The 21,981-nt window shown below is 37.9% G+C and overlaps 1 protein-coding gene across 1 annotated transcript in view; it reads left to right on the top strand.

Annotated features, from left to right (window-relative positions):
• LOC136406695 (ATP-binding cassette sub-family A member 6-like) overlaps nt 1-21,981 on the top strand; it is a 95,841-nt gene that overhangs the window by 72,748 nt on the left and 1,112 nt on the right. The window contains exons 26-38 of the mRNA XM_066386732.1: nt 8,432-8,551; nt 10,073-10,150; nt 11,435-11,526; nt 12,209-12,329; nt 12,910-13,027; nt 14,121-14,212; nt 14,456-14,634; nt 15,396-15,471; nt 15,584-15,678; nt 16,953-17,072; nt 17,268-17,408; nt 19,926-20,005; nt 21,804-21,859. Of these exons, the coding sequence (XP_066242829.1) occupies nt 8,432-8,551; nt 10,073-10,150; nt 11,435-11,526; nt 12,209-12,329; nt 12,910-13,027; nt 14,121-14,212; nt 14,456-14,634; nt 15,396-15,471; nt 15,584-15,678; nt 16,953-17,072; nt 17,268-17,408; nt 19,926-20,005; nt 21,804-21,859 (1,368 nt within the window). The remainder of the gene's footprint in view (nt 1-8,431; nt 8,552-10,072; nt 10,151-11,434; nt 11,527-12,208; nt 12,330-12,909; nt 13,028-14,120; nt 14,213-14,455; nt 14,635-15,395; nt 15,472-15,583; nt 15,679-16,952; nt 17,073-17,267; nt 17,409-19,925; nt 20,006-21,803; nt 21,860-21,981) is intronic.

Raw genomic sequence — 21,981 nt, 5'->3', positions numbered from 1 at the left:
TACCTGGAAGCACAGACAGTATAAGCAATGTTTTCCCCTCAATGAATGAAGCCACAGTCAACAGTTAATTTATTTTAAGAGTCAAGTGGAATCCTATAACCCCAAGGGTATGGCATTTCATGGGTATTTTTGGGCCCTTGTCTAATAAGGGAGCACTTCATAAGCCATTATCTTGGCCCAGTTCTGGAGGTATAGTCATACATCTTAGCACACTGGGCCATAGAGTATTTCTTCTGAAGTATTTTGGTATCTTCTCTTGTTCCAGTGGATGAAAAAGGAAGACAAGAACAAGTCACAAAAGTAGAAACTTGGCTGAAACAATTTGGTGGAACAATGAGTTGATGCTTCTCTCTGTGTGTCTCTTTCTCCCTCCCCTCCCCTCCCCCTCTTAAATCAATGCAAATTTTCTTTTTGAAAAGTGAAAAGTTAGAGGCCAAGTAGAATAAGTGGAGCCAGCTAAGTGGACACAAGGACTCATAGTTTTCAAAAAGAAGGTGATAGGAGAAAAAAAAAGTGTGCTGTTTTGGAAACTAAGAGTAAAGGAATGTGTAAATGTGGACATCTGCACAATACATTCGTAGAGAGATTTTGACTTTTGTAAAATGAGAGAAGTTTTTTTGGATTTGCCATCTAAAATTATAAATTAGTACCTTCAACGAATACTTGATTATTCAAGTGATTTGGGGTTTTTCCCCAATTATAAATATTTTTTATATGTAGATTACATATTCTCCCAAAAGTTCAAATTCACTTAGTAGCAATATAATATTCCCTTTTATATAACAATTCCTCTAAACAGTATAGTTTTTGACATAAACACTCAGAAGACTCAGCAGTCACACCCACCCAGAGTTTTGAATTCTAGCTTTCTCACTCACTGTGTCATCTTGAGGATGTTAGTTAATGTCACTGGACCCTAGATTTCCCATATGTGAAAGCAGGAACAATAAGCATTGTAGAGTTCTTGTGAGGATTAAAGTAAAAAATGTGTGAGAAATTCTTTTTAAAAAATTTTATTTAGACAATTAAATTTAACAGGGTGACATTGGTCAACTAGAGTACATAGATTTAGAGAAAATATCTCCACATTATTTGGACACTTTATTATGCTGTATACTCATCACCCAAAGTCAAATCATCCTCTGCCACCTTATATTTTGTTTTTCTTTATGCCCCTTCCACACCCCATAACCTCTCCACCTTCCCCTCCCCCCTGGTAACCACTGTACTTTTAACTATGTCCATGAATCTCAATTTTGTGTTCCACATATGTATGGAATCATATAGTTCTTAGCTTTTTCTGTTTTACTTATTTCACTCAGTATAATGTTATCAAGGCCCATTTATGTTGTAAATGATCCTAAGTCATCATTTCTTATGGCTGAGTAGTATTTCATAGTATATATGAACCACATCTTCTTTATCCAATCCTCTAATGAAGGACATTTTGGTTGTTTCCATGTCTTGGCCACCGTGAGCAATGAACATGGGAATGAGTGCGTCTTTATGGACCCATGTTTTCGAGTTTTGGGGGTATATACCCAGTAGAGGAATTGCTGGGTCATATGGTAGTTCTATTCTTAATTTTTTGAGGAATCACCATACTTTCTTCCATAATTGTTGTACTACTTTACATTCCCACCAACAGTGAATGAGAGTTTCTTTTTCTCCACAGCCTTTCCAGCACATGTTATTACCTGTCTCATTGATAATAGTTAATCTAACAGGTATGAGGTGATATCTCATTGTAGTTTTGATTTGCATTTCTCTAATAACTAGTGATGATGAGTATTTTTTTATATATCTATTGATCATTTGTATTTTTTCTTGGGAGAGGTGTCTCTTCATGTCCTCTTTTCATTTTTTTAATGGATTGTTTGCTTGTTTGATGCTGAGTTTTGTGAATTCTTTATATATTTTGGATATTAGCCTCTTATCTGAGCTGTTGTTTGAAAATATCATCTCCCATTTAGTTGGCTGTTTGTTTTGTTGTCAGTTTCTTTTGCTGTGTATAAGCTTCTTAGTTTGATGTAGTCCCATTCATTTATCTTTGCCTTTATTTCTCTTGTCTTTGGGGTCAAATTCATAAAATGTTTTCTATTTCCAAGGCCCATGAGTTTAGTACCTATGTTTTCTTCTATGTAATTTATTGTTTCAGATCTTATATTTAGGTCTTTTATCCATTTTGAATTAATTTTTGTGCGGAGACAAACTATGGTCAAGTTTCATTCTTTTGCATGTGGCTTTCCAATTTTTCCAGCACCATTTATTGAAGAGGCTTTCTTTTCTCCATTGTGTGTTGTTGGCCCCTTTATCAAAAATTATTTGACCATATATATGTGGTTTTATTTCTGGACTTTCTATTCTGTTCCATTGGTCTAAGTGTCTGTTTTTCTGCCAATACCATGCTGTTTTTATTATCATGGCTCTGTAATATAATTTGAAGTCAGGTATTGTAATGCCCCCAGCTTCATTCTTTTTCATTAAGATTGCTCTGGCTATTTGGTTTTTTTTTTTATAGTTCCATATAAACCTGATGATTTTTTGTTCCATTTCGTTAAAAAATGAGATTGAAATTTTGATGGGAATTGCATTAAATTTGTATATTGCTTTGGGTAATATGACCATTTTAACTATATTTATTCTTTCTATCCATGAACAAAGAATATTTTTCTATTTCATTGTGTCTTTTTCAATTTCCTTTAATAATAGTTTGTAGTTTTTAGTATACAAGTCCTTTACATTCTTTGTTATGTTTATTCTTAGGTATTTTATATTTTTAGTTGCAACTGTAAAAGGGATTATATTTTTGATTTATTTTTCCGAAGTTTTATTGTTGGCATATAAGAAAGCAATAGACTTCTGTATATTAATTTTATAAATTGTGACCTTACTGTATTGGTTTATTGTTTCTAATAGCCTTTCTGTGTTTCTAATAGTCTTTGGAGTTTTCTATATATGAGATTATATCATCTGCAAAAAGTGAAGCCTTTACTTCTTCTTTCTCAATATGAATACCTTTTATTTATTTCTTTTGTCTGATTGCTCTGGCTAGAAATTCCAGCACTATGTTGAATAGGAGTGGAGAGAGTGGGCAACCTTGTCTTGTTCCAGATTTTAGAGGAAAAATTTTCCATTTTTTACCATTTAGTATGATGTTAGCTGATGGTTCATCATAAATGGCCTTTATTATGTTGAGGTATTTTTCTTCTATATCCATTTTGTTGAGTGTTTTAAACATAAAAGGATGTTGTTTTTTATCAAATGTCTTTTTTGCATTTATTGATAGGATCATATGGTTTTTGTTCTTTGTTTTGTTGACATGGTGTGTTATGTTAATCGTTTTACGTATGCTGAACCATCCTTGAGTTTCTGGGAGGAATCCCACTTGATCATGATCGATTATTTTTTTAATATGTTGTTGTAGTCAATTTGCTAGTATTTTGTTTAAAATTTTTGCATCTGTATTCATTAGAGATATTGGTCTATAGTTTTCTTTTTTTGTATTGTCCTTGCCAGGTTTTGGTATGAGGTTATGTTGTCCTCATAAAATGTGTTTGGAAGTATTACTTCTTCAATTTTTTGGAAGACTTTGAGACAGATAGAAACCAAATCTTCTTTGAATATTTGGTAGAATTCACTAGTATAGCCACCTGACCCTGGACTTTTATTTTTGGGAGGTTTTTGATAGTTGTTTCTATTTCCTCCCTGCTTAAGGGTCTATTTAGGCTTTCTACTTCTTCATAATTCAGTCTAGGAAGACTGTATTGTTCTAGGAGTTTATCCATTTCTTCTAGATTGTTGAATTTGGTGGCATACAGTATTTCATAGTATTCTACTATACAGTAATCCTCTGTATATCTATGATATCTGTGGTAATTTCTCCTCTTTCATTTTGGTTTTGTTTATATGAGTCCTTTCTCTTTATTCCATAGTAAGTCTTGCCAAGGGGTTTGTCAATTTTGTTAATCTTTTCAAAGAACCAGCTCCTTGTTGTATTAATTTTTTCTATACTTTTTTTGTTCTCTATTTCATTTATTTCCACTTTAATTTTTATTATATCCTTTCTTCTGCTGGTTTTGGGTTGCCTTTGTTCTCCCTTTTCTAGTACCTTAAGATGTGGTGTTATGTTGTTTACTTGGGCTCTCTCTTGTTTTTTTGTTTTGTTTTTTTGATATAAGCCCGTAATGATATGAATTTCCTTCTTATTACTGCTTTCACTGTATTTAGAGATTTTTGATATGTCTTGCTGTCATTTTTGTTTGTCTGTATATATCTTTTAATCTCTACTTTTACTTCTTCTTTGACCCAGTCATTTTTTATAAATATGTTGTTTAATTTCCACATTTTTTGTGGGGTTTTTTAAACTTATTTTTGCAGTTGAATCCTAGTTTCAAAGCCTTATGGTCAGAGAATATGCTTGGTATAAATTCAGTCTTTCTGAATTTGTTGATGTTAGTTTTGTGGCCCAGCATATGGTCTAGTCTTGAAAATATTTCATGTACACTGGAGAAAAATGTATACTCTCATGTTTGGAGATAAAATGTCCTATAGATGTCTATTATGTCTATTTGTTCTAGTGTTTCATTTAAGGCCTATATTTCTTTATTGATTTTCTGTTTGGATGAATGATCTAAAGCCATCAATGATGTATTGAGGTCTCCAAGTATGATTATATTTTTTTGGTTTGTACTTTTAGATCAGTTAGTAGATGTCTTATATATTTTGGTTTGGTGCATATATATTAAGAAGTGTTATGTCTTCTTGATACAATGTCCCCTTTATCATTATGAAATGCCCATCTCTGTCTCTGATTACCTTTGTTGTCTTGTAGTCAGCATTGTCAGATCTGAGTATGGCTACACCTGCTTTTCTTTGGATATTATTTGCTTGGAGAATCATTTTCCAATCTTTCATTTTGAATCTATTTTTATCCTTGTGCTTAGATTAGTCTCTTGAAAGCAGCATACAGTTGGTTTTTGCTTCTTGATCCAATTTGCTACTCTGTGCCTCTTTATTGGTGAGTTCAATCCATTTACATTTAGGATAATTATTGGCACTTGAGGATTGCCTATTACCATTGTATATACTGTTTTCTGATAGCTCTGTGTCTTGTTTGGTTCTTATTTTTTGTTTTTCTGTCATTTGTTTTTGTCTGGTGTTATTCCATACTTTTATCTTCTGTTTCTTCTTTTTTTAAGCTATGTTTTTCAGTAGTGGCATTTTCAGGGGTGGTTACCATTGATTATTAAAATAAAAATTATCATATTTATTAGAGCCCATTATCTCATGAGTGCTTCTGCACTCAATCCTCCTTTGCTACTCCTGATCTTTATCCTCTCCTCTTTCATGTTATTTTTGTCACAGATTATCCTTGCTTTTATTGTGGTTTTGTTAAAATTTTTAGTTGTAGTTTTGTTTGTTTTGTTCTTTGTATCTGGGCAGATAACCCCCTTTATTATTCTTGTAGTGGGGTTTTTCTGATGATAAATTCCCTCAGCTTCTGTATGTCTGTAAATGTTTTCATTTCCCCTTCATATTTGAAGGATAGCTTTGCTGGATATAGTATTCTTGGCTGGTAGTTCCTCACTTTCAGTACTTTAAATGCTGCAGTCTACTCTCTCCTGGCTTGTAGAGTTTCTGCTGAGAAATCTGATGATAGCCTAATGGGCCTTCCTTTTTATGTTATATTATTCTTCTCCCTAACTGCTTGAGGATTCTTTCTTTATCACTGATTTGTGATAATTTCATTATTATGTGCCTTGGAGTAGGTCTGTTTGTGTTGAGGTAGCTCGATATTCTGTTTGATTCTTGGATTCGAGGCTCTAACTCTTTCCACAGGTTTGGGAAGTTCTCATCGACTATTTGTTTTTATATCTTCTCCATTCCCTTTTCTCTCTCTCTCTTCTTCTTCTAATATTCCCATTATTCTTATATTGCTCTTTCTGATGGAGTCAGACAATTCTTGTAGGGCTTTCTCATTTTTTTTTTTAAAATTTGTGAGTGTCTTCTTCTCTCTATAGTTTCTCTAGTTGCCTTTCTTCAGTGTCACTGATTCTCTCCTCTATATGACCTGTTCTAGTAGCTAAGCTTGTTACATCATTTTTCAGTTCATGTATTGAGGTTTTCATCTATGTTTGGTTTTCTTTTTTATATTTTCAATTTCCTTAGTGAAGTACTCTTTTTGTTCATTAAGTTGCTTTTTGAGCTCACTAAATTGCCTTTCAGTGTTCTTGTACCTTATTGAGTATTTTTAGAAGTTCAATTTTGAACTCTGTCATTAAGCTCCAAGATTTTGATGAAATTGAGATTTTTTTCTGGAGATTGTTCATCATCTGTCTGAGTTATGTCTCTATCTTGTATATCCATATTTTATTTATTTTTCCTTGATGGCATTTGAGAGTGGTATTGTTAATAACACTAACAAAGAGATAACTGAAAAATAAAAATAAATGAAAAAAATACAGTGAAAAAATAAAAATTCTATAAATAATGATAAGTAGAACAAAAACTACAGATAAAAAAGCAGAAACTGAGAAAAAAATGAAAAAAAACCCCAAAAAATGAAGTAAAAAAGAAGGAAAACACCAGAGAAAGGAGTATGAGTCCAAAATATAATAATTTGATAATAAATGATGTTCAGGTGAGAGGGGGAAAAAAAGAGAAAAAAAAAAAAAAAAGGAAAGAAAAAGGAGATAGAAAGGGGAGAAAAGTGAGGAGAGAAGAACAAAGAGTAGAAAGTGTCAGAAATGAAACCCTTGCAAAAATCAAGAATAAAAAACATAACAACTAAGGATAATGGATTTCACATGGGGAAAAGAGAAAAAGTGGGATAAAGGAAAAAAAGAAAAAAAAAGTATTTTTTTTCCAGTTTTGAGAGAAAACTTACTGCTTTTTCTGGTAGGAAGTGCTTTACTACAAGATTTGCCACTGAGAGATTCTTGGGCGAAACTCTACTGAGGCCTCGCTGTCTACTGATGCAGGCAGGGCCATGGCGTTGGTAGGAGGAGCTTGTTGTTAGGGCTTTGCAATTTTATGGCTCTAGCAATGGCCCACTGGGTGTCCTTTGGGGGCCCCCTCCATGTCCCAACAGAGCAGGGGATCAAAAGTGACCCAGGCACTCCAGCCTCTCACAGGAGAGAGTAGCCTGGTGACCCAGCTGAGGGGTATCTGCCATCACCATTGTTGACACAGCAAGGGGAGCAGTGCCGGACCAGAAGGCTGGGGTGACACAGTCCGGCCCCTCCTCCGGACATCACTCTAAGCACTCAAAGCGCAGCCCTGGGCCGGGCAGGGGCCATGCGTAGCAAGCCAGCGCCTGAGCTTAGAACTGTGGGAGTAGTTAAGGCAGATATTGCAGATCAGGGGCATCCTTACACCACACACGCTAAACTCTGCTGGGCAAGCAGTACCCAAGCTTCTGAAGCAAGTGGTGCACGGATTGCAGAACAAGCCTGGTCCCACTCCACGCAGGCTAAACTCCGCGGGCCTGTGGGTAGATAGATCAAGCGCACCCCAAGTCCTGCCGGCCGATCTCCACAAGCTATTTGCACGCAGTTCTTTGGAGCAAGCCATGGGCTTTGTGGGTGTGCAGTGCCTGCAATCACGAATGGGTGAGGCAGTCACCCCGCCCCAGGAAATGGCCCTGCTCCCCATCCTTGGTAGTCACCCCTGTCTCAGCTCCTTCCCCACATACTCTCTTCTTCTTCGGGCTAGGGCTCCGAGATTCCCTTCCTCAGGACCGTGAGGAAAGAGAAACACTCAGTCCTCTTCCCTGAGCAGATTCTATCTTTGGCCCGCCTTCTTGAGCGATCATACCTTTGTCTATCTGGTGTGTGTATATAAGGGGAGAGATAGGGAGTATCTCTCATGCCGCCGTTTCTCTCCACAGGTTCTTTTCTATATATTACAAAATTCTTAATGCCTGGCATTCGTGTAATATTCAGTGAATTGAATAGTTATGATTCTTACTAGTTTTATTATAATTGACACATTAATAACACCCAGCAAAGCTCAATAAAATGCTCAAAACATACTTATTGACTGATAAACTGATCCCTAAAACAGAATAAAGATTTTTATCTCCACTCCAACATTTACCAATAATCTAAAAAATAAATAAAAATAAGTCCATTACAACCAAAATGTACAATCTCAGAAAATTTATTTATTTGTAAAAGGGGAATTAATGAAGCCAGTGTGACAACAGAAAACTAGTCTCGGTGGATGAGAGGCAATATGGATTTTTTATAAGTTCATATATATTCTCATTAACAAAAGCTTATCCTTTCTTTTTTCCTTCTGAAAGTGGTAATCTGGATATAGAAAAATTCTGATATATGGGATAAAAACACCTACACCTTAAATATTTTCACAGGTATTGATGGACTGAGTATTTCTGACATTCAGTATATTTCAACTTGCTTTATAGGCCTCATTCGGCGTGTGGAACATCATTATGTTAAGTGGCTTCTATTCAATTGGCCTCGTCCTTGGCATGATATTTGTTCCCTCATTCACCTTGGAAGGATTTCTACTTTTTATGGCACAGGTAAGAAATATTATCAACTGTGTCACTAATTTTGAATATGCTACCTATCAAAATGCTTTACTCAAGCCTATAAAGATAGAAAGCACGTTGCTGGTTTTCTGGACCTGGGGTGGGAATGGGAAGTGACAGCAAGTGCGTATGAGGCATCTATCTGTTTGGGGTGATGGAAATGTTCTTAAGTTAAATTGTTGTGTTACTCTCACAACTCTGTAAATTTACTGAAAACCCTGGAATTGCACACTTAAAATGGGTGAATTTTATGGAGTGAAAATTTAACCTCAATAAAGCTGTTAAAAAAATTTTTCCATAGGTGCTTTGCAAGACATAAGCTCATTCAAAACTAATGCCAGATTGAAAAGTGTTGCCTAGTGTTATGGGTATTCATTATCCATTGTGAGGAATATACTCATGTACAATGCCATTCATTCATTCAAAATATAAATTAAATGCTCTTCTGTGTTAGAGACTGTGCTAGTAATTGAGAACATCTGATGGACAAGATAGCCCAGTCTTACCTTTTCATGGAACTTAGTGGTGACAAAGGTAGTCAATGCGAGGGACTTAAAGGTTACAAAGAGAAGGGCAGAGTTTCAAGCACAGCTGATGTGGTCAGGAGAGTCAAAGGATTCCTCTCAGGGTAAGCAGTGTTTAAACATAGTCCTGAAGAATTTGTAAGAATTAATTAGAGGGAGAGTGGGGCAGGAGGTAAGCTTGTTCTATAGAAGAAAACAAAGACATCGAAGCAGAAAAGACCAGGAAGAATTAAATACACTGATTCAAATGCAAAGAAATGTATAATGAGATGCACAGAAGAGCTCAGTCAGAACATATTTTGGGGTCCCAGCATCATCCTGAATGAAGTGCCTTTAAATAGAAGAGAGAGGGCTTCTCTCAGTTTGTGCTCTTGGGGACCTGGAGAAGCCTTCCATTGGTAAAAATCCCTTTGGCTGAGCCATGCCTGGAATTCTCAGTTGAAAACATATTCCTTTGCTTAAAGCATTTTTCTTCCTAAAATAGAAGGAGACCTGTGAAGTGAAATATATTGACCTAAATCTGTCACACATTATTTAGGAGTAATGAGTTACTTTATGAATGCATTGATTGATGAAGAAAGGATAACACGACAGGACTAACTGTGATGGAAACAGTCACCATTGGGGTAGAAAGGGATCCTGAAAAGGCTTGTGATGGCTCTTTAGGCAAAATAGCATTGATTCTTAGAATTTATCGTGATGGAGGCAGGTCTCTCTATTAAGCTTTCAGTGGACTTTCAGCAAACATTAAGCCAAAGTATGGAAGAAAAAGAAACTGGAGAAGACAGACATAGGTTACCTGCTCACTGAGACGCATTCAGAGTTGAGTAGAAGGCCCCCTCACATCTCTTCAGGAAATTGTGTGTCACCAATATGTATAGGGACTCAAGCTTAAGAAAAATATTCAATATTTGAACTCCCATATTATTTAAGTGGAAATTGTAAGCTGATGAATTCTTTTATAGCCTTTTTCTTTTTGCCTTTGCAGAGAGCCTTCGAGCGTGAAAGACTCTCTGAAGACTCATATTATGACCTGAGTGGAGAGGACTTGCTATTATGTCTAATAGTAAGAAAGTTTTTTAATTCCCCACTGATTTTTTTTATAGTTATTGTTCACTGTAACAACTACTTAATCTTGCCTAAAGTGTGCCAACTTTAAAGGTTTTGAATACAGTCTGGATAAGCAATTGCTTTCCAACATGATTCTAAATCTCAGTTACTTTTTATATGAATGGTTGGTATAAATCCAGAATTCAACATAAAATTAATTTTCATGTTTATTTATCCTGTGTACTGTCTCCTGCAAATTTGAGAGAGCTTGTCAAAACACAGATGAAAAGTAACTGAAATCCTTTGAATTAGAGATAAAAAAGCAAAAGTTGAATAAAAAAAAAAGGAAAGGGAAAATGATTATGTTTAATATGATATATTTAGACTGAAGAAAGCTACTCTCTTTGAATACAATGTGTCAGTACTTTTGTAGGCCCAGGAGCAATATAGACAGAAGTTCCTGCCCTCAGGGAGTTTACTCTTTGGTGAAAGGAGACAGATGATAAACTAAATGGATAATATATTCCATTTCCGCCAGGCGGTCAGGAAAGGTCTGGCTGAGAAGTAAAGATTGAAGAGAGGCACGGAAGCAAGTGTTAAGAGATACTCTGGGAAAGAGCGTTCCAGTAAAAGGGGGCAAGAGTCACTCTGGCTTGTGTCAGGGTCAGGCCAGAGGCCAGTCTGGTTGTGGCAGAGTGACCAAAAAGGAGAGTGGTATGAGAGAAAGTCACGGAAGTCATAGGGTAATGTGCAGGTGGGACAGAGAGGTCACCCAGTGCTCTCGGTCACTATCAGGACTTTGACTTTACTTTGAGTAACTGAGGAGTCACTGGCGGGTTTTAAGCAAAGTGGCATAATAGAACATGTTTTAAAAGAGTGGCTCTAGTGGCTGTTTTGAGAACAGATGTTTGGAGCAAGGGGCTAAGAGAGAGACCAGGTAGAAAGGCATTGCAATATTATTATATTTCTTTTTTAAAAAAATAATGAGTAATGATAATAACCAGAGCGTGGGTGGGGGTAGCACAAACACAGGTGAGAAATAGTTGGGTTCTCACCTGCGTGACTTCGCAGATAAAACAGATAGATTTTGCTGGCAGACCGGATGGGGTTGGGCAAAGAAAGGAGTCAGGCTCCACTAAGCTGGATTGTTGCTGTAGGGCTGGATTTCTTCCCCGATTTGTAAGATGATTCACATCTATTTTGTCTGAGGACAAAGATCACCAATTTAATTCAATTGTTTAAATAAATTTGTTAATGAAATGCCTAAATAGAACTGTTTGTTTGTTTTTTTTGCTCCTAGCCTTACTTTCAGGCTTTGTTCTTCATTTTTGTTCTAAGATGCGTGGAAATAAAATGTGGGCAGAAAATACTGCAAAAGGATCCCATTTTCAGGTTGGGTAAAGCTTATTTCATCCTTCATATGTTATTTGAATGTTCCTCGATAGAGGCTGCACTCTCAGCCTGTTATTGCAGATTTACCTTTACGAGGTAAGCAGCATGCTGATTTTTATGCCAGCCAGTGGACCGCTGGCTTCCAGCCAGGAGACAGGGCTACCAGACAGAGTTCTGCCACCAACCCACTGAAGGAAGCTTTCTGTCCCTCAGAAATGAGAGGCACACTCCAGCAGGCCATTCTGCCATCCAGGGTGATCACACATCCTTGAACAGGAGAGATAGGATGGAATTGGTTGAGCAGCATAGTTCTAAGTGTTTCAAAGCGGGGACGATGCCAGCAAGGTTGACCAGTAAGAGATACAAAGGCAAATGTTGGATTGATGAGCTGCCTGAGTAAACAGAGAAAATGTAGGTGAGCTGATTTTTACAGAAGCAGCAGAACTTGCCAGCAGATTTGGAAAGGGTCAACGATGCTGATGCTAACGGAAAGAACAGGAGCCATTCTGAGAAAGGGACTCAGGGTACCAACACAGGGATTTGGGGCAAAAGTAGAAGCAGAATTCATCATCATTAGTTAATTCAGAGAAAGGGACAGTGGGAAAATCACCAGGAGGCTGATTTTGGATCCATCTTTGACAACTAGAAAAATCACATGGGATACATTTCATTTTCCTCACAGAATTTCCCCCCCAGGAAGAAAGGTACAGGTGAATCCAGAGGAGCCTGTTGATGAAGACGAAGATGTCCAAGCAGAAAGAATGAGAGCAGCGACAGCCATGACCACTTCAGCCTCAGAGGAGGTAGAGAAGCAAGGGACAAAGTGCACATTTGTGGAATCATGCAAGAATTGTCAAGAACAGAGGGTGTTACACTGGTTTCCCTGTGAGAGTTGGGCATTGAAGGCACTTGCATAATTCTTACACATGCAGGCTCTTGTTTGGAGTGTCCTGCAAACTCTGAGAAGCGCTCAAGGAATCTGGCTCTAGTCTTTTGAGAAAAATGGACTTTAATTAATTAGAGTTATGATTCTTAAATCAAAATTGTCATGAATTGAGGAGTTTATACGAGTGAAATTTGTTATAAAATCCTAAATAGAGATTAAGATTTTAAGGGTTATTCTTTGATATTCCCATGAGATCAGAGACTTCTGGGCTGAGAAGGCAATGAACCAGCTTCCATGAAATTCTGCTGATTATCTCAGCCCACTTAGAAGCAAGAAACATGAATAAATGCATGTTACATTTGAAACAAGCAGGATTACCCTCAACTCAAAATAGGATTTGGTTCCCAACATAGGGCACAAAGGGTTCCAGTAGGGCGAACGTAGGACCCTAAAGGCTCCGAAGTCTAAGAGGAAAATCACATTGTCTTCTATTCCAGGAACCCGTCATAATTGCTAGCTGTCTACACAAAGAATATGCATGCCAGAAGAAAACTTGTTTTTCAAAGAGGAAGAAGAAAGTTGCAGTCAGAAACATTTCCCTCTGTGTTCAAAAAGGTTTGGAAGAACCACATCTTTTTATTCGCCGTTATTTTTAGAAATGCCCACGGGACATCTGTGTTATGAGCACCACGGTGCCTGCTGAAACATTCACTCATTCAACATACGTTTTTGAGTGTTCCAGGTGCTGTTGTAGGCTCTGAAAATACAATTATGAGAGAAGCAGCTTCCTGTTCCCATGCATTTTACATCCTACAAGGGGTCCATTAACAAAAATAACTTGTCAAGAAAAGTGTCAAAGACCACATAGGCAAATTCTATGTGTAACATTCAATTATGTAAAATGGCATGTGTGACCTGGGGCTGTCTTCACTTTAGGTTAGGGAGGACCTTCCTTAAGCAGCAAACTTTAAGCCACAGTCTGAGTGATGAGAGGGCCCCAGCTATGTCTGTGAGCATGAACAGATATGGGCACCCCAGCAGAGGAAACGGAGAGGGCAGGGACCCGGACAGGGGATGCCTTCAGAGGGGTGGAGGCACGCACACAGAGGCCAGTGCATGCATCTGAAGGAAGGAATAAAATCAGAGAGGTGGGCAGGGCCAGATTAGGTACAGCTTTGTAAAATATCGCACAGAATTCAGATTTTTACACCAAGTCATTGGAGTGCTGGAGGCAGGAGGGGTTTTAGCCAGCATTTTGTCACAGTTTAATTTCTGTTTTGAAAGAAAGATACACACTGGCTCCTGTTTGTTCATAAGTCTGGGCTGTGGGCAAGTTAAGAGACTTTCATATCAGTTCAGATGAAAGATGGCTTGAACACAAGTGGTGGAATGGAGAAAATATCCTGAACTTCCCAAGTTTAGGAGTCACATAGCCATGTACTCAGCTCATCAGCCATCTCCTATACAAAGCAACCTGGGTGGCACATTTTTTACTAAGAAAAGTAAACAACAAAAAAAGATGTATTGTAATCAAATTCATAAGCTTTTCACTAATATTTGATATAAGAGTGGAAGAATATGTTTTGGTGGATTGCACACATTATACATTCCAAAATGGTACCAAGGGGTTATTTAGGGAGGTTATTAAATAAACAGTTATATGTTAATATTTCATTTCCAATATTGGTAATTTGTGTTTCTCTTTCAGGTGAAATATTGGGATTGCTAGGACCCAATGGTGCTGGTAAAAGTTCGTCTATTCAAATGATATCTGGGGTCACAGAGCCAACAGCTGGAGAGGTAGTGAAAAATGAAGAAAGTTTCTATTCCCAGAATAGAAATTTAGGGATAAATATAGATTATATCTTTGTACAACTGTGCTCTTAGTCATTTAAAATTTTTTATTAATAAATATATAAAGTGATTTCTATAATATTTCTTTGATGTTCAGAAAAATGTAGACATTTATTAGCCAGTTTCTTGAGTTGCTATGTGATTGGAGAAAAGGCAACATGTATTTCTAAAATGAGTTTACTTTTTCAGGTGGAACTGAAAGGAGGTTGTTCAGTTTTGGATCATCAAGGAGCTAGTATGGTCAGGTTCCTGGGGTACTGCCCTCAGGAGAATGCTCTGTGGCCCAACCTGACCATCAAGGAGCACCTGGAGGTGTTTGCTGCTGTGAAAGGGCTGAGGAAAGCGGAGGCCACAGTCGCCATCTCACGGTACAGAGAGGTCATGTGGTTCCTTTGTGAAAAGAGGCAGGGAGGCTGTACTTGATGATGAATTCACTGCTAAAGAATGGAGAGTAGTCCTTGGCCAGTGCCTCAGTGGATAGAGCATCATGCAGCTATGGATGTCTTGGGTTTGATTCCCGATCGAGCCCACAGGAGAAATGACCATCTACTTCTCCCTCCTCCATCTTCTCTCCCTCTTCCCCTTCAGCAGCAGTGGCTCAATTGGTTTGAGTGTATCCCCAAGTACTGAGGATAGCTCAGCTGGAGCACAACAACTTCAGGCGCTAAAGATGGCTCAGTACTCGAGCATCTGCCCAAGACAAGGGTTGCCAAATGGATCCCGGATCCTGTTTGAGTTGCATGCAGCAGTCTGCCTCACTATCTCCCCTTCTCTCACCTAAAAAAAAAAAAAAAAAAGAAAGAAAGATTGGAGAGTAGAAACGACCTCTCCATCTTCTCAGAGGGTATTAGTGGTAGAGCAGGGATGGAGGACAAATGCTGTTTTTGACAAGTGAATGAATAATCATTTACTTCAGTTCCTAATACAGTATTCTAGTTACTCTTAAAATTTTTGTATGAGATGAAAAATCTTTCATGCTCCAAAAGAAACTGTTACTATCCCTTAGTCATTAGAATTTTGAGAATAGTAGCACCCAGCTTCCCTCCAAGGCCATTCCTCTTCCTTGTGATGACATTTCCCCCAAATATTCTCTTGGTCTGACATTCTTTCTCTTCCTGTTTCCCATCAGATTGGTAAATGTTTTCAAATTGCATAAACAGTTGAATGTTCCAGTGCAAAAATTAACAGCAGGAACCATGAGGAAGGTATGTGTGTGTGTGTGTGTGTGTGTGTGTGTGTGTGTGTGTGTGTGTGTGGTGATGTTCTGAGGGCAGATGTGGTGCTGGCAGCAAATAAGAGTGTTTTTCTGCATTTCAGTTGTGTTTTATGCTGAGCATGCTGGGAAATTCACCTATCCTGCTTCTGGATGAACCATCTACAGGCATGGATCCTCCAGGACAGCAGCAAATGTGGTGAGCATGATTACCAGCAGTACCAGAAGTATCAACATTGGTAAAAGTTACATTATTAAAATGATCCTAGAATATCAAATCTACTGGTTTCCAGTTTAATGGATATAATTTATATTAGGAGAAAACTTAAAAAAATTAAGTGAAAGAACAGTAGACAGTGAGACAGATTGCTCATGTGCCCAGACTGAGATCCTTCCAGCAACACTTGTCTGGAGCCAATGGTTGAATCAACTGAGCTATTTTTAGCACCTGAAACTGACATACTTGGACTAACCAAGCTATCCTCAGCACCTGGACTGATGGTCGAACCAATTGAGCCACTAGCTACGGGAAGGGAAGAGGGAGAGAAAGAGGAGTGCGAAAGGGAGAGAAGCAAATGATCACTTCTTTTGTGTGCCCTGACCAAAAACCAAACCCAGGACATGCATATGCCAGGCAATGCTCTATATACTAAGCCAACTGACCAGGGTCAGGAGAAAAAATATTTAGTGAATACATTCTCTAATGTTGTGTTATATTCATGTGGTATTCACATTTTTTAAAAAAGCAAAACAAAAAACACTAAGGATTTTGTTGCAGTTTTAGGTATTGCAATCTGGTGCGTATTTAAAATTTGTCTATTAATTATGGAGATGTTTATAACTGATCCCTTAGAACCTATGAATTTATTGACATAATTTTCCCATTTCCTTTTTTTTCCCTTTTACCTAATCTGTTAAATTTGTTTATATAACTTTTCTTAGTTTTAAAATTCTTTTTAGTTTCTTATTAAGACTTTCCATTTGGACTAATAACATTTTTCAATCCAGTTTTGTATTTGACTGTCTAACTTTTAAAAACTTTATATGAAAATTTTATATAAGTATAAAGAGAATCATTTATGAATCCATTATACCAATCACCTGCTGTCTACAGTTTTCCATAGGAAGTCAGTATTTCTTGATCTATACCTCTATTCACTTCCTTTCCCTACTCCCCAATTATTTTGAACAAATACTAAGTGTTATGTCCTTTATTTTTTAAATAGTTTAGTTAGTTTATACAAAAGATATATTTTTAAAACTTAACCAAATTGCCATTATCATCCCTAAAAATATTTATAAACTTTTCTTTATGTCATAAAAATATCTAGTTTTTAGGCACATTTCTGTTTTCTTAAAATTAATATCTAAATATGATTCATAAACTGTGTCTTTCCTATAAAATTTCCCTTTCGTCTTCCTCCCCCACCATGCTCATTTTTCAATGGTGTCGATTTTGGGGGGTTATTTCAGGCATATGATCCAGACAGCCATTAAGAACACAGAGAAGGGGACCATCCTGATTACCCATTACCTGGCCGAGGCCGAGGCCATTTGTGACCGCATTGCCATCATGGTGTTTGGAAGGCTGAGGTGGGTGTCTTTCCATAGCCTTCACTTGACCCCCAAATGAGGTTCCATATGGAAAAGGGACAGTCACCCTGTGCACCAGGAGTTCTTCCTTTCAGCACCTTCAGTGTACTGTTTCCCTTACACTTGAAATTTAAAATGATGTAAAAAATTTTAAGGGCAATATTTGTTCCAACATGTTTTCCTTCTTGTCCACAGATACATTGGCTCCATCCAACACCTGAAAAGCAAATTTGGCAAGGATTACATTCTAGAACTCAAAGTGAAGGAAACTTCTCAAGTGTCTTTGGTTCACACTGAGATTCTGAAGCTTTTCCCACAGGCCTCACAGCAGGAAAGGTGAAAGGAGCTTTTGATTATGGAGAAACTTGTTGGCTTTAGCCACCTGGTGGTTCCTTTTCTGCTCTGTAAGGACTTTAGGGTGATGTGACTTTGTCATCAAAGTTAGGGACCTCAGACACAAACTTGTTGAGTCTTACAAATTATGAGATGTGGGAGCTACCCAGGAAGCTGTGTCCCCTGGGGAAGCCTGGGAACATAATACATGGGTCTCCTCTGCCCTCCATGGCTGATTCCTAGGTATGGTATGAGGGGACTTGGAAAAATTGAGGGGACTTGGAAAAATCAGGAGGAAGGAATTTGTGATGACTCAAACTCACAAAGAACCACAGTCAGTCCCATAGCAACCTCTTCGGGCCTCCTTGTAAACATTTAAAAGATGTAAATATTTATAATTTAAAAGATGTAACTATTTAGGGTGAATCGCCTTCATAGGGAACTAATAGCAACTGAGACAATCAAACCATTTTCCTTAAATGGAGTTTTTATGCCTGAAAATGGAGAATAGAAAGATGTATGTCTGTGCGCATGTGTGTTATTGCTGGGGGGAGGGGAAAGAATGTGGAGCAGGAATTAAATTGGAAATTCCTTGGAGAGATATACACACTAAATTAGCAGAGCATAACTGCTCTTTCTATTTTAGTGCAGTATAAATTTGAAGGCTTTATCTGAAGTATATGCCAGGGCACAGAACAGTCCTTTTCTTATACTTTGGTGTCACAACTCTGAGAAGCAGTTTTGATATAGGTAAGAAGATCATGATTATGGTAAGACTGGAAGAGCAGAGTCGGGGATGAAGAGGGCCAGTCCTGGAAGTCTGAGTAGCTTTGGGGCTCCCTGGGAATATCAAACATCTGTTTGGGAAGGGCTGAGAATGGGGCATGAGGTCACATAGCCAGAAGTCCATGTGGAAACAAGATACCAAAAGTCAGTTCTGACTCTGCTGTCCTCAAAGGTTAGGGAGGTTTTTAGTTAAAGCCTCTCTCTTTTCCAACCTCATCTTTCTCTTTTCCTAGCTTTCGAATGACAAGGATGAAATATTAAGTTGAGATTAATTCCAGCCTAATTTTCACTAAAGAAAGGATTACTTTAGAATATCTATGTTCAACAAGAAAAAAGTTTGTGTAAACTGAGCATAATTATGCTGGATCATTTCTTTTCCGATTTTTTCAATTTTATTTAGAAAATTAAATTTAATAGGGTGACATTGATCAATATAAGTTCATAGGTTTCAGGTAAATGTTTCTATAGCATTTGAACTGTTGATTATGTTGTATACTCATCACCCAAAGTCAAATCATTTTCCATGCCATATATTTATCCCTTTTTATTCCTGTCCTTCTACCTCTCCTTTACCTCCCCCTCCTCCTGGTAACCACTTCACTTTTATCTATGTCCATGAGTCTCAGTTTTATATCCCACCTATGTGTGAAATCGTACAGTTCTTAGCTTTTTCTGATTAACTTATTTCACTCAGTATAATGTTCTCAGAGTCCATACACATTGCTGTAAATGTCACTATGTCATCATTTCTTATGGCTAAGTAGTATTCTGTTGTATATATGTCCCACATCTTCTTTATCCAATCCTTTATCTAGGGACACTTTGGTTGTTTCCATGTCTTGGCCACTGTGAATAATGCTGTGATGAACATGGGGGTGCATGTGTCTTTGCGTACCAATGTTTTTAAGTTTTGGGGGTAGATACCCAATAGAGGGATTGCTGGATCATATGGTGATTATAGCTTTTTTCTTTTTCTTTTTTTTTTGTATTTTTCTGAAGCTGGAAACGGGGAGAAACAGTCAGACTCCCGCATGTGCCCGACCGGGATCCACCCGGCACGCCCACCAGGGGGTGACGCTCTGCCCACCAGGGGGCGATGCTCTGCCCCTCCGGAGTGTCCCTCTGTTGCGACCAGAGCCACTCCAGCGCCTGGGGCAGAGGCCAAGGAGCCATCCCCAGCGCCCGGGCCATCTTTGCTCCAGTGGAGCCTCGCTGCGGGAGGGGAAGAGAGAGACAGAGAGGAAGGAGAGGGGGAGGGGTGGAGAAGCAGATGGGCGCTTCTCCTGTGTGCCCTGGCCGAGAATCAAACCTGGGACTTCTGCACGCCAGGCCAATGCTCTACCACTGAGCCAACCGGCCAGGGCCATAGCTTTTTTCTTAATGGTTGTACTAATTTGCATTCCCACCAGCCGGGAATGAGGGTTCCTTTTTCTCCACAGCCTCTCCAACACTTGTTATTACCTGTCTTGTTAATAATAGCCAATCTAACAGGTGTTATTTGTTCTTTCATTATAGTTTTGATTTTATGCTGGGTCATTTCTAGAACTATCTTGAACTACCAAAGCCATTAAAAAAATCCATTGATAAATTTTTTAATTTATTTTTTACGTGAGCTACATTAATTTGTATTTTTTAATTTTAAAAAGGAAATTGCTGATAGTATCAATATTTATTATGATTGTTATTTTTTCCGCTTGAAACTTAAGGTCAAATATGACATTTTCCTCTTCCCAGGACTTCCTCCTTCTTGGCCTATAAACTGCCTGTGCTGGATGTTCACCCTCTATCTCAGGCCTTTCGCAAATTAGAGGCAGGTAAGAAGGACTGTTTTTAAAATAAAACTTTTGAAGAATTAAATTGTACTTGAGTAATAATTTGAAGGAGAAAATTGTGTAATATATTTTAAAAGATAGATTCTGAAGAGTATCACTGTAAGAATTCTAATGGTATATAATGGTGGGATTTGACCCCAACTTTGGTTCATCCACGTCTCTGGAAAAAGGTTAATTTCCAGTTCAGTTGGAAGCTTCAGAAAACACAGTCATGCTTGGTTGGTTTTAATGTGAATTCATGACCTTAACCTAAGAAAGCCTGTCAGTCTGGTCTGCTTTGCTTACATGTACACGATTCATTCACACCAAGTGTCCTAAATTATTACTTTATTCCTACTCTTACATATCTGTCTCCTTTCTGCTCTTCTCCCTCAGTTGATGCCCTTGCTTTCTATTTCAGTAATAAAATAAAGGCCAGAAAATTTCCCTGTGCCTGTGCTCTGTATTCCACCTTCCTGTCAAAGATGAAGGAAGAGCCTGTGTCTCCATCAAAAGCCATCCCGGCATTGTGCATAACTCCTCTTGCCACTTGAAATAGTCCATTTTCTCTCTTTGTCTCCATTTTCCCACTTTTCACTGGGCCATTCCTAAAAATAAACCATCACAATGGAATTTCTGAGCACAGCACAGTAGCAAAGAAGGCTCTCTGGGTCCCATCCCAGCACTGCTGCTTACTAGTTAGGAAACGTTGGACAAAGTTGCATAGTCCCCGCATTCTGGATGGCTCCTTTCTAAAATAAGGGGCAGCGTCAGTGCCCACTGGACAGGGTAGTTAACACGATTAAACAAGCTCATTTGAAAAGAGCCTAGAACAGTGCCTGGCCCATCAACACTGCTGAACCCAATGTAAGTCTCTGGTTTGCTCCTCTTGTTCTAGATACCTTGGCTTTCTAGTGCTTCCTATATGCTACCAGTTATACATAGTCCTGCTTCAGGACTCCGTACCTGCTAATCCTTCTTTCTGGAATTCTGCTTCTCAAATCTCCAGGCTGCTTCCTCACTCCTTACAGGTTTCTGCTCAGTCATTACCTCATTACTGTGGCCTTTTCTAGCCATCCTATAAGAAGAGTGCCCACCACTTCCCATTTCCTTTACTTGATCTACAGTTTCTCCATAGTAGCTATCATCATTTATATGTATAAATTAATATATTTATTATATATTGCTTACTTATTTAATGCCCATATTCCTCCCACTAGAATGCAAATGACATAAAGGCAGGGGTTTTTGTTTTTACCTGTTTAATTTACAGCTCTACCTCTGGCACCTCCGGATGACTCCCACACATAGAAGAAGGTTCTCTATGTATAAATGGTGACCTGTGAACACATGAATATGTAATCTGGTGGTCACTCTCATGCTGATTTTCTGGTGGGGAAGACCAGTAGAGAGCTGGTACAGCATATGAACTGGCTAAACACAATTTCATAGAAGTATTGGGTCCTGTTAAAGGGAATGGAATGGGATGGAAATCCTCCTCATGTGCAAGAATCTATCAGTCAATTATGCAGTTCCTCAAAGAACTTAATATACCTCCCCAAGATATATAAACTAAGTAATAAAGCACATCAAAATATAATATGAGAATATTCTGATATCAAGATTTATTCAATGTGTATTTATATTCTTTCTGACTTTTCATAATTCCATTTATTCATCAATCATTTATTCAGCTCTATATTTCATTTATATGAATGATTTGAATTTTTATTTTGTGTGACTTTAAAAAAATTCCTTGTAATAAATTATAAGCATCTACTTCCAATCATTTATTTTTCAGTGAAACATAATTTTAACCTGGAAGAATATAGCCTCTCTCAGTGCACACTGGAAAAGGTGAGTCAACTTTGATGATTTTATATTGTCTTTGTACATTGCACATGAAGGTAATAGGCGTCGCTTCTGTTTGTTTGGAAGATAACCAACGACTTGACAATTCTTTTTCCTTCTTGTTTGTT

Source organism: Saccopteryx leptura, chromosome 5 (assembly GCF_036850995.1).
Source record: "Saccopteryx leptura isolate mSacLep1 chromosome 5, mSacLep1_pri_phased_curated, whole genome shotgun sequence".
Lineage (NCBI taxonomy): Eukaryota > Metazoa > Chordata > Mammalia > Chiroptera > Emballonuridae > Saccopteryx > Saccopteryx leptura.
This window is presented reverse-complemented; position numbering and strand designations above follow the sequence as displayed.